We start from the raw sequence: 12,700 nt of genomic DNA on the forward strand, positions 1-12,700 counted from the left end.
TTTCTCTCAGATAAATAAATAAAATGTTTTAAAAAATGTACAAACTGGAGGAACTTATGAAAAATATGGCACACAATGGGAAACTAAAAACAGAAGGAAAAAAGCAAGTTATATAATTCACATAGAGCAAGGAATATAAAAATAATTATCTGTGGTGAAAAATACATACAAACTTTAAAAAATCTTTTAAAAGTTTGAAATGCCACCTTGAATTAACATCTATTTTTTTAAAAGTTGTGTTGTGTTCTCTTTCATTTTCTTGTTTGTTTTTAAACTTAAAACACATGATTACTTTGTCAGGTTTCAATTTTTCCCATGGAAAGCCAAATGCCAACCAAATATACATCATTCTAAACTCAAAACTCATAGATTTAGAGAGTAAATATTCAATTCTGTGGAACTGGGTATATGGAGTAACTTGTTCATAATAGTTTACAAAGCCCTATGTGGTCTATGAATGGTTTGAACTGCGACACCAACCCTACAAGCTGCTTCCAGGGACAAGGCAAAGAATTTTAAATCTTTCGAAAGAAAGTGTGTCATAGGAACAGATAACTTTCTAGAACATTCATTTTAGAAAACACGGAGATAGCCTACTTCAAACATAACAGTACTGAGTATCTTCCAGTTGGCCCTCCAGACTTGGCTCTACCTTCTCCCCCTGGCCCTAGGCCATGTGGGGCTCCCTTGTATGGATCCCACCAATGGTTACCTGGACCCCCACCTCTGGTTGGGTTCAGCCAGTGAAAACCACCTGTAGGAGATGGGAGGAACAGAAAGATGGGTGTTGTGAGTGTTTACTACCCAGTTTCCCCTCCAGGGGCCCCCACAGGCTGCTTGCACTCCTCTCTCAAAGCCCCAGTGCCTGGGGGGACCCCTTTCCACACTGCTCTCTTAACCTCCTTCCTTGCCCCATCAGGCTTGTAGGGGATAAGCTGCCCTGCTGACCAGGCCTGGGGTGAGGCACAATTTCTTGGGGTTCCTATACCTTGCGCTCAGTTTGCAAACAGCTTCTTTAGGAAACACTCCTCCTATTGCCCAATGTGAGGGGGCTGTCACCTGTCCTGACCTTGACTGAACAGTGACAGTAACCCAATGTGGTGACACCACAGCACAAAGTGCATGGATGGTCACCATATCCCAAAGACTTGGTGTAAGCAGGCTGATCCCCAGGTTTTCAGCTGACGGGAGGGGCCTTCCCCACTCAGGCAACTGCTGGGCCTCCTTCTTCGGAAATCTTTCCCGATCTCCATGGCATTTAACTACTCACTGTCCCCCTGCATCTTTACTCTGGTGGCTGTCTTACTCTTTGCCAACGTGGCCCGAAGTGACCTGTTCCATGTCCTTGCCCCCCGGCCAACTTCTGGTCAAGGAGTCAGCACAAGGGGAATAAGACACGTGCTTCTGACACACATCACGGGCCGAGTGCCCTGCTGCTTCGGCCCCCTCTCTGCACCGGGCAGATCTTTACACTCACCAGTTCAGACAGCCTCTCCTAAGGACACAGATCCGTTTCCAACACATTTTGTCACCTGTTTTATTTTTCCCCACTTTTTATTATAAAAATATTCAAACAAAAAAGATAAAAAGTGTGTTGATTGATTATCTTTATAACCAGTACCTAGATTCAATAACTGAGCACAATTTACCACTTTTGTGTATATGTCTATATGCATATACATTTTTTGTTAAGCCATTTAAAAGTAGATTGCAGACATCATGAGGCTTGAACCCCTGAATATTTCAGTATCTAACTCCTAAGAATAAGGGAATTTTCCACATAATCTCAACATTATCAAACCTAAAAAAAAAGAGAAAGAAAGAAAAAGAAAGAGAAGAAAAACTAATTCATAAAATAATCTAATATCCGGTCTGCATTCAAGTTTCCCCACTTGTCTCCAAAATGGCCTTTATAGCTTTATCTATAGAGCCAGGATCCAATCAACACACCTTGTTCAGTGCTCTATTACTTGAGTCTCCTTCAGTCTTGAACACTCCTCCACAGTTTTGTTATGACTGATTTTGGGAGAAACCAAACTAATTGTGTTATATAATGTCTCACGTTCTGGTTTGATGTTTTCTCCTTGTGATGGTGTTTAACTGGCTCCTTCATCCCCTGTACTCTCCTGAGGCATGATTAGATTCTTACACCTTTGTCAAAGGTGATGCTCTATATTTATCGTGCACAAGGGAAGGCACACAGGTGGTCGGTTACTTTTAGTCCTACTAAATTAGACACTTAGCTAACACGCAGTGGTGGGGGGTGGGGGAAGCATTGCTCCACTGTAAAGATATTTTTTCCCTTTGCAGATAACGTTGTTTGGAGATACTTTGACACCATTTGAATCTAGTGTTCCCCAGCTTTTTTCCAAAAGATTTTAGCATTGATAATCTTTGACCATCTCATCAAAAATGGGTTTGACATAAGACAAAAATTCTGTGGAACAAATGCATTCAACACCGCATATGCTAAGGTTTATGCTCATTACTGTTTTTATTCTAGAGCTAACAGATCTGACTCGGCAGAGCATAATATGGCTGGGAGAACCCACCTCCCAACCACACACACACAAATGTATATTGCAAAAATAAAAACTGTAACACTAGAGAAAACATTCTCGTATACTTTGCTAAACTTTAGTATAGCCACCTTAAAGAGGGAGTGTGGCAGTTAGATCTGCGGTGTCTGGAGGCAGCCCAAAAGATTCCTAATCTACCAACCTGTCTAACCCACCGTTTCACTACCTGCTGTATCACCAAATTTAACCGCTTCCCGCCTGTCGATCCTGAAAGTGTTCGATGCTACATTCGCAGCGGCTGCTATGGACACCCAACAGCATTAGGAGAGAGTTGTGCCCATGAAGTTTCAACGTTTGTACCAAACCACCCCCACCCCACCCCACCCCACCCCACCCCCACAGAGCAGCACCCAGGGGCAAGTGAGAGCTCCTTAGTAGAAAGAGCAGGTGGCCCTGAAAAGGGCCTTTGGTTGAGAATCGCAGCGTTCCGGTGGGGAGATGGGAATGCTCAGCCCCCGAAGCCGTAGAGGGTGCGGCCCTGGCGCTTGAGCGCGTAGACCACGTCCATGGCCGTGACCGTCTTGCGCTTGGCGTGCTCCGTGTAGGTGACGGCGTCCCGGATCACGTTCTCCAGGAACACCTTGAGCACCCCGCGGGTCTCCTCGTAGATGAGGCCGGAGATGCGCTTGACGCCGCCGCGCCGGGCCAGCCGCCGGATGGCGGGCTTGGTGATGCCCTGGATGTTGTCGCGCAGCACCTTGCGGTGGCGCTTGGCGCCGCCCTTGCCCAGGCCCTTCCCGCCCTTGCCGCGGCCAGACACAGTAAGTACTCACTGGGAATAACAGTCGAAGGGGCTTAATACCAGCCCCTTTTGTAACAATTGTACAGAACTTTGTGAAAACCAAAACACAGGAAAAGTTAGGAAATCACTCGAAGTCCTCGCGCCCTTGCTTCTAAGGCCTAAAGTAGACACGGGGTAGGGAGATTTACTGGTATTTAGAAAACAGGAACCTCTAAACACAAGTTTCAGACATGTACACAAAAGAAATGACCTCCTTCGTATATATGTACATGTGTTTAAAGATTTATCTTTTCCATATATATTCTTGGATCGTTTGCTACACTGGAATTTAAACAAGCCCAAATCCCAAGAAACAAAGGAGTTCGTCAATATATTGTGGAGCAACCAGGCCAGGCTTCAGGTTCGGATCAGTGAGTGGCAGCTTTCAAACTGTAACATTGAACTTGTCTGTTTATCTACTTGAGTTTCAAGAGACTTGCAGTAAGAAGGAAGAGCAGTTGTTGGTAAGTGAGTAATTATAAGCAAAATGACTGGCATCTAGTTCGTGAACAATAAATTCATATCGCCCAGGAATTCCGTTCTTAAAAACAATGTATTTAAATATAAGACTGAAGAGCATGGAAGGATTTCAAAACATTTCCAATATAACACTAGTGTGTACTGTGTGCTTTATCCATACAAATTAAGCGTATTTATTTCAACAATGAAGGGTTGCAGAGGAAAAGTGTAAATTGTCAGGGGCTAAGGCCCTGTTTTTCTCCTGTGGAGGACAAAAGGTGGAGAGCCCTTTTCTGGGCTTAGTGCGTGAAACACAAGCAAAGCTGTCGTGAACTCTAATGAAAAATATATGTGTTGAGCTAGTTACGTGGGAGTTTAGCTTTAAGAAAATATGAATGATGTCCTTAGAATAAACAGAATTTTCAAGTAAGAAGTGATTTTTATTGCATACTTACGATGTACCAAGTAAAGTATTCTAAAAGAGCATGGATTAGCTTGGCCAAGTATACCCCATCAGAAAATTTGAGATTAGGAATATCAAATTCTGAAATTCAATTTACTTTTGAGGCAGGGGCAGCAAGATGTAAAACGTCACATACCAGCATGAATGAACCAAACATCAGCCCGTTGGGCATGTCACCACTAGAACAGCCAGAAGAAAGCAAAAAAAACTGCTGTTTGTGGAAAAAAAAAAATCACATTATTTTCTTAAACAAACCATGGAATCCCAGCAATGCAAAGTAGCAATTGTTAAAGAATTGTCCAGCAGCTTTTTTTTTTCACCTTGTTATTTTGCAACAGTAGTTGCAAAGTTTACCTTGTTGTTAAGTTGCAACAGTAGTACCCAGAGGCCCCTTGAACTAAATCCCTCTAACGGTCACATCCCACATAACCGGTGTATATTGCAATATCCAAGCCAGGTAATTGATATTGGCAAAATACTGTTACCTAGACAACAGGGCTTTTCAACTCTTAGGGTCTTACCATGCACTCATTTGTCTTTGTGTGTGTGTAGCCCTATGCAATTTTACCCCACGTATATAGATTCACATAAATACCACAGCAGCGCTGATACAACACGTTTCCAACATCACCAAGGAACTCCTTGTTATCCCTTTATATTACATCCATACACGTTTTCCCTGTCCTGTGGCAATCATTAATCTGTTATCCATCTCTGGTTTGTGTCATTCTGAGAATGTTATCTAAATGAATAATGTAACATGTGACCTTTTGAAAATGACTTTGAGGGGGAGCAATATATGTGACCCCAAAATGTGCTGCTTTGGCACGTGGGTTATTTTGAACTGAAGGCAATCAAGACCCAGCAAACTCAAGAAAAACTTTTACCTCTCCCTTAACTACCTAGAAAATTTTAGATAGGGGACCTGGCCCAGAAAGAGAGCTATTACCAGAGATAATTTTTATCTGAAAGACCTATAGGTTGCCCTCTCTCCCTTTGAAGCCCCAGGTCCCTATCCCATTCTTTAGCTCAGGGGGTCATATGAATATCTACCGACAGACTTATCCTTGGGTCTCATATTCTTATGGGGCTCCAATACACACATAATTAAAATTTTCTCCTGTTAATCTGTTTTTATATCAGTTTACAGCCAAAGAACCTACAAGGGAAGACTTTTCCTCCCCAGTAGTGGTTTTTTTTTTTTTTCCCACTAAGCATGATGCCCTTGAGATCCATCCCAGTTGTGTGCATCACCAGCCTCCCTTTTGTTGCTGAGTAGGCTTCCATGCATGGATGCATGAAAATCTATTTAACCATTCACCCACTGAAAGACATTAAGTTGTTTCTAATTTAGGGCTTTTGCAAATAAAGCTGTTATGACCTTTCATGTACAACATTTTTGTTTTGTGTCCCCACCCACCCTGTCCTTGCCAGTTTTGTTTTGTGTTTCCTGAATTCCACCTTAAAATTACATTTTTTAAAATGCAAAAGTACTGTTGTGAAGACTTCAAGCAAATTGTAGGTGGCTCTGAAAAGAGCCTTTGGGTTGATAGTTTGTGTTCCTTCGTGAGAACTTCAAGCAAGCCTTATAACTCTTTCAGTAGTCTCAAAGAAATCACATGGTGTTGCTATTATCATGTGCAAGTTTGCTTCAAGGTTCCAAAATATTGCATCAAGCAACATATTCAGTTGTTTCTGAAATGTGACTTCTGGGTTCTGTAGCTAATGATTTATCCCACCAAGAGCCTCCAATGTTTGTTGAATAAACTGCTGGTATGCCCGTCCTGTGGTTCCTGCCATGGGACTTGGGTTTTCACTGATGTGCAGAGCTGTTCACTTAGTTCCCGAAAAGCCTCCAGTGTTTGGTAATTCCCACAGCGAGGGATAAACCCGGGATGAGGCTAGGCGTTCCCACAACTAATGTCTGTGAAACCTGACTGATGGACAAATCCTCCATGGCTCTAGGGTTTGTCACAGGATTCTGAATTTGTTGGAGGAAACGTTGGGAACTGTTGCCTCCTTGGTTCTCTGAGGATTAATAACGGGTTATGCACCACCACCTGTGCAAGGGCTGGGTTCTGCCTTAATGACTAACTACATCATGTTTCTCACACAAGGACAGTGCAGACACATTCTGCACAATCTTGACTTTTTAGTTATGAGCAGCTACAAGCTCTGAATTCCTGGTGTGCATATACTCAGCTATTACTCCAGGCCCCACGTTTGGTAGTGGTGCCCTGCCCAGCTGTACCAGACAGGCTGCTGCTAGTACCCCTCCAAGCTGGGTCTCAAATTCTGTGGAACCCAGGACAGAAAAGTTGAGTACTGTATAACTATAGGACGTATTGCTCAGTCAAGAAAGAAATGGATGGCCACCAAACTGCTCTCATGCACCACTCCGCGTGGGGTCTTGAACACCGGTGTGCGCATGACCCACCAAACATGGTAAACCCCCTAGGATGCTTTCCAGGTTGCTCAAGGACCCGTCCTTTCTCCTATCAGAATGAAATGTGGAAATCCATGCCTGGATTCCTGGGAAGTTGCAGTCTTAATTACATATTAATATGGCCGGCTGAATGTATCATGAACTGCTGCCCTTGTAGAGAGGCCCTGGCTAGCTGTGGGTCGGGTTTTGACAGCACGCTCCGTAGATTTCCCAAACCGGGAGCCATTGTTTTCAGGACTGGATGTTGTAACTTGTCGCTACATTATTATTTTTTTTTAATATTTTATTTATTTATTTATTTGAGAGAGAATGAGATAGAGAGAACACATGAGAGGGGGGACGATCAGAGGGAGAAGCAGACTCCCTGCCGAGCAGGGAGCCAGATGTGGGACTCGATCCCGGGACTCCAGGATCATGACCTGAGCCGAAGGCAGTCGCTTAACCAACTGAGCCACCCAGGCGCCCCTCGCTACATTATTTTGTAGTTCAGCTGAAAGTACCCAGGTCCACGGTGGTTTTATGAGCCACTTTAAATACACTCAACTATATGGACGGCTCCAAGAAAAAGCCAAGACTTGTCTAATTACACCCTCTGCTGGGGAACGCAGCGCAATCGGCCTGATTCACACCGGTTGTCAAGGGAAGGATCGCGAGGTTTGGCTAGTGTTCCGGCGGAGGCCGGAGTCGCGAGGTGGGCAGCCCGCGAACGCGCACTGGCACCGCCCCTGACACTAGCGGTGACAAGGGGGATACGGGGAGTGCGGAGATTCTGTCCTGTTGCGGCACAGCTCTTCAAGCAAACTGTAGGTGGCTCTGAAAAGAGCCTTTGGGTTGATAGTTTGCGTTCCTTCGTGAGAACTTACGCCCTCTCCCCGCGGATGCGGCGCGCCAGCTGGATGTCCTTGGGCATGATGGTGACGCGCTTGGCGTGGATGGCGCACAGGTTGGTGTCCTCGAAGAGCCCCACCAGGTAGGCCTCGCACGCCTCCTGCAGGGCCATCACGGCCGAGCTCTGGAAGCGCAGGTCGGTCTTGAAGTCCTGCGCGATCTCGCGCACCAGCCGCTGGAAGGGCAGCTTGCGGATCAGCAGCTCGGTGGACTTCTGGTAGCGCCGGATCTCGCGCAGGGCCACCGTGCCGGGCCGGTAGCGGTGCGGCTTCTTGACGCCGCCGGTGGCCGGCGCGCTCTTGCGGGCCGCCTTGGTGGCCAGCTGCTTGCGCGGGGCCTTGCCGCCGGTCGACTTGCGGGCCGTCTGCTTCGTGCGAGCCATGACGAGATGTTGCAAGCACGGTTTACAACTGGTAATGCTTTTGCTCCGGGTCTTATTTATAAAGGCAACGTCCTCCTGATTGGTCCGAATCTTCAAATTCCGCGCCGTGAATTAAGTAACTTGATGGGCCTTGTGATTGGCTACCGGGACTCACTTGAGAAAGTCTGATGTTGAAAGACATCTTCTCAGATATAATTCTGCGTCCATTACCCAGCCTGTATTTTGTTTTACAGTTCCTTAACTGGTTTTGTTTTAATCACCTTCTTTGGGGATTAAATTTGGGAAGAGATGAAAATGAAAATTTACAGGTCAGAAGCTCTGTTCTTGGACGTGATTGACCCAGTCCAGTTTCGTCCTTTATCATTTCTCAAAGCTTCTGACTTTGAAGCAACGTTTTATTTTAGCAATGGGAACACCCTATTCCGTAACTCGGAACACAGTTAACAAACACAGACAACACTTACAGACACCGTTTTTAGGGAACATAAAAATCGCACCGCTGTTTAAATGTGACGATCCTCTGATTCTGAAAGCTTAAATTTTGCCGACTTTGATCAAACTGGGAATGCCATGGCATAATTTTGAAAACATTTAAATATTTAGCTAATTTTTGTGTTCTCTTTCCTTCATTTAGTATCCGGGTAACTGCAATTTGGCAGGAAAACAGGATCATAAATTTGCATAGGTTTTGTCTCTTTAGGGGGGGATCTAGGAAGACGCAAGGCTCATAAACAGGTACTACTGACGAGACATTAAACTTTTGCAGTTTGAAAATACTTTTTTCTGACGGAGAAAAGAATCTGGAGTTGTTGCCACATAAACAGCCAATCAAAAAGTAGATTTGAAGTCTCCTGATTTGCATAAAATGTTTCTACTGGCTGATTTGCTCCAATCAGGCATTAAGACAGATTAAGCCGCTATTTGCATACAAGCCATATAAAAGTAGGCCAACCCTGCGCTCAGCTTTCACTCTGTTAGGGTTCCGTGTCCGAACATCACCATGCCCGAGCCCGCCAAGTCGGCTCCGGCCCCGAAGAAGGGCTCCAAGAAGGCGGTGACCAAGGCGCAGAAGAAGGACGGCAAGAAGCGCAAGCGCAGCCGCAAGGAGAGCTACTCGGTGTACGTGTACAAGGTGCTGAAGCAGGTGCACCCCGACACCGGCATCTCGTCCAAGGCCATGGGCATCATGAACTCGTTCGTCAACGACATCTTCGAGCGCATCGCGGGCGAGGCGTCCCGCCTGGCGCATTACAACAAGCGCTCGACCATCACGTCCCGGGAGATCCAGACGGCCGTGCGCCTGCTGCTGCCCGGGGAGCTGGCCAAGCACGCCGTGTCCGAGGGCACCAAGGCCGTCACCAAGTACACCAGCTCCAAGTGAACTTGACAAGTAAGCGTCTTCAGCTAATCTAACCCAAAGGCTCTTTTCAGAGCCACTCACTCTTTCACATAAAGAGCTTTAATACTGAACCTTTTTAATATTAGGGAGAACCTGTGCCAGAGTTACAACGCCTATCTCCTTCATCGTTACGTTCCCATCCTTGTTTTCTCAGTAGCCTGTTTTACTGGAACAGAGAAGACTAGCAAGTGCAAAGCAAGAACACTTGTTTGAAAACTGGGAAGGCAGTTTTAGGTGCTGACCTTTTGGTTTAGGATTTCAGAAAATGAAATTCATCTGGACCAGAACTTTCTCCAGGACTTGTAGCTGAGAAATTGAATTGTCCGGACGAGAGTTGAATACATCCTGGGCATCCTTTATAGATAAGCTTGTCTAGAGAGCGTACTGTGCTTGGTGGGGCTGTGTGAGACTTGTTTTAGTGGAAAACAATAGGATACTGTCTACCTGATAGCGTGAGAAAATAATTTTCTAGTAAATGGAAGGGGGTGGAGGGGGAGACGACTGAAAAGAAAAGATATCTTTTGAAGAATAACTCACTCGACTGTAGCTATTTATTCTGCAAGTAACAGAGGCATTCCGGCTTCTTTGAAGAAAGGTTAAACAGGATTTATAAGAGGAAGGAGAAGGGGAAAGCAGCAGCAAGCAGCCTGAGAGCAAGGCTCTCTCTTAGTTGGGGAAATGTCTTCAGCAGCCAGCACAGAAGCCAGGCTTGGGTAGTCTTCCCTTAAGAGGCTTGATAGGAATCATTTAACAATACAGTGTCAGTTATAGAGTTACAGAATACCTTGAGATTAATCTCAACCACAGTACTTCAGTTATGTTCTCACTTTTGAGAAGTCCCCCCTTCTAGGCACTTCCCTGTTGGGGCATGGAGTGTGGGGCAGGGAGGGTGGTGGTTCGTGCGGAGTATTCTAGGATCATAGATCAAATTCTTCCCTAAATGACCTGTTGAGTCGAAGGACTAGGAGTGGGTCTATTGGCTCATGTATTGAGAGCTTCTTAAGTTTCAGAAAGTGACAGGTAATTGGGAAAGGTCAGTGAGCAGGCTAGAAGCAATCCTTAACCTCACAGGGCTCCCAGTCTAGAATGGACGTTTACACTCGATCTGAGCCAAAAGGCGGAGAAGTAACGGCACAGGCCAAAAGGGGTAGGCCTCTTTCTATTGCCAAAGCTGAAAGGATTTAATCTTGAAAAGCACTTCTGGAAGGAAGGTGGAGTAAGAGACAATGATAAGGAAAGGGGAGACCGCAAGAGGGAGAGAAGAATTGATGTGCAGAAAAAGACACCCAGAATTTGTATTTATGGACTATAGTTAACAACCGGGGCTATGTAGTTATACTTTCATCTAGCCATGTCACATCTTTGGTTCACGGGGATTTTGTAGAAGTCCTAGTGCTGTGCTTTACTAAAATAGAGGATCTGATCTTACTGAAATGCAGAAAGGAATGCTAGCACAGCAAATCGGGTCCATTAATCCTCTTAAGGAGTGTCTTTTATGTACACCTATTAGTATTAGATATCCTTGGAAGTGACCGACGACCTAAAGTAGTCACTGATAAACTAGATAAAAGTCGATTTCTCATGTACAGATATGTAGCTCAGGCTTGGAATGGGGCCCCACTCTCCTGAGGGAACTCCTCTACCTCTGTGTGTAAGGTGTGTTCGCTCTAGTATTTGAGAACATTCCGCTATTAAATTCTGCCATGGAGGACCAAGACAAGACCAACAAATTGATGGATAAAACCTCATAAAAATGTTAAGTAGGTGACTCCTAAGTAAGAAACTTCTAAGAAGTGTTAAATAGGTAAGCAAGGAATTTTATGAGATACAGACATAATTCAAAAGCTGTATTTACTAAAAATCATAAAGTAGTTGCCTGGAAGACATGTTACACATGGAAAAGGAAGGAGAGTTCATGTGCTACACGGAGATAGGAAGAGAGGAAAGGACCAAGAAGTGCCAAATATTTGTGAGACACCAAATATTGATGAGGTACTCAGTATTTATGTAGTCTTAAATCATCCACCCATTGGTGACTTCTACGTTAGCCGCATCTGCGCTCTGCAGACAACACCCACATAAAAGGTATGGCCTCTTGGGAAGTCACTGTCAGCCTACACGGGAGGCCATGTGCCTCAAAAGGAAAACCCGTTTCAGGGGACAACTGTGTAGCAGCCCCTGCCACAGCTCATATAAGTAGGTAATTCCTACTTAAGTAGGTAATTATAAATTATAAATATTATAAATAAGACAAGAGGGAAACTGATGATTTCTTACATCTACAGGAGGACCCTGGAGCTTCCTGGTGCAACACAACTGAATTATAAATATTGGCAATACTTGCTTCAGTTGAGAAGAAGATAAAATGATACAACTCTAGTTAGAATCACATTTTCCACTTCAGATGAACAGGGCTCAACACTATTGGGAATCCCAATCAAGCTAGGTGCAATCAGCGCAAGGCTTGGGAGATGAAGAAAACACATTGGAAAGTGGAGGATGGCCTCCATGGTCAGACTCACGGCCTGTGAATAAGGTCAGGCTGGGTTTGGAATCCAGTGACAGCCCACTGGTTTTAATGTACATTCCAGGTCTGACCATCTGGTATACAAGTTCAAGTCTTACCTGCCTCAGTTCTGGCTTTTATGCTGTCTTTTATCTTGGTGGATTTTCTCAACTCATTCAACTCCTTTTCTCAATGCATTCTTTATGAGCTGAACCTCTATAAAAGTCAGTCTTGCCTTTTGTGCAAAAAAGCTCTGTTCTCTCATTTCGAGATACCCTGATATGTTCCTCAAAGCCTTCCATGTCTGAAATGCCTACCTCACCCAACTGGATGTATCATTCAATCGAAGCACAAAGGTGAACCAGGCATGTTCTCTGTTATCTAGGACATGAAATATTATTTCATAGAAGAAATAATGTACACAACTACAGAACAGCAATAAAATATGCTTAAAATTGAAGGGATTTGAGGCCCACTACTTGGGCTGAAATTTGTTTCATCGTTTACCAGCTGGATGACCTTAGGCATTAAGCAGAACCACTCTGTTGACGTACTCTTTCTTCTGAAAAATGATGACAGCGATTATTTAGAACCTCAGATCTCTTACTTTTTATTTTAAATAAATTACCACATAATTTATACACTGTCCTCAACTACTGGTGTCCTTGAATCAGGCTGGCAGTCCTCCATGAGATTAACACTCATCTGTTCCTGCCTTTTCCTCTTGGATCACCATCCAAATTGGGTATGCTCAGGAACCTGGACTCATACTTTTAAAAAATATTAAAAACATGTGA

At 44.5% G+C, this 12,700-nt stretch overlaps 3 protein-coding genes across 3 annotated transcripts; 1 reads left to right on the forward strand and 2 right to left on the reverse strand.

The window, feature by feature from the left end:
* Positions 1–2,918: 2,918 nt before the first annotated feature.
* On the reverse strand, positions 2,919–4,454 carry LOC112838221 (histone H4-like). Its single transcript, XM_073890344.1, has 2 exons — positions 4,415–4,454; positions 2,919–3,347 (listed from the first exon to the last, which is right to left on the reverse strand). The coding sequence occupies exons 1-2, from the start codon at positions 4,452–4,454 to the stop codon at positions 3,028–3,030; spliced, it is 360 nt and encodes a 119-aa protein (XP_073746445.1). The 3' UTR covers positions 2,919–3,027.
* Positions 4,455–7,200: 2,746 nt separating this feature from the next.
* LOC112838222 (histone H3.1) lies at positions 7,201–8,979 on the reverse strand. The gene has a single exon (XM_073890340.1). It carries the CDS (start codon positions 7,996–7,998, stop codon positions 7,588–7,590), a length of 411 nt encoding a protein of 136 aa, XP_073746441.1. The 5' UTR covers positions 7,999–8,979; the 3' UTR covers positions 7,201–7,587.
* On the forward strand, positions 8,968–12,361 carry LOC141371949 (histone H2B type 1-C/E/F/G/I). The gene is made up of 2 exons (XM_073890341.1): positions 8,968–9,388; positions 11,683–12,361. Exon 1 carries the CDS (start codon positions 8,999–9,001, stop codon positions 9,377–9,379), a length of 381 nt encoding a protein of 126 aa, XP_073746442.1. The 5' UTR covers positions 8,968–8,998; the 3' UTR covers positions 9,380–9,388; positions 11,683–12,361.
* Positions 12,362–12,700: the final 339 nt, after the last annotated feature.

This window comes from Callorhinus ursinus, unplaced genomic scaffold (assembly GCF_003265705.2).
Source record: "Callorhinus ursinus isolate GAN/ISIS: 27379988/994484 unplaced genomic scaffold, GSC_fseal_2.0 scaffold142, whole genome shotgun sequence".
NCBI lineage: Eukaryota > Metazoa > Chordata > Mammalia > Carnivora > Otariidae > Callorhinus > Callorhinus ursinus.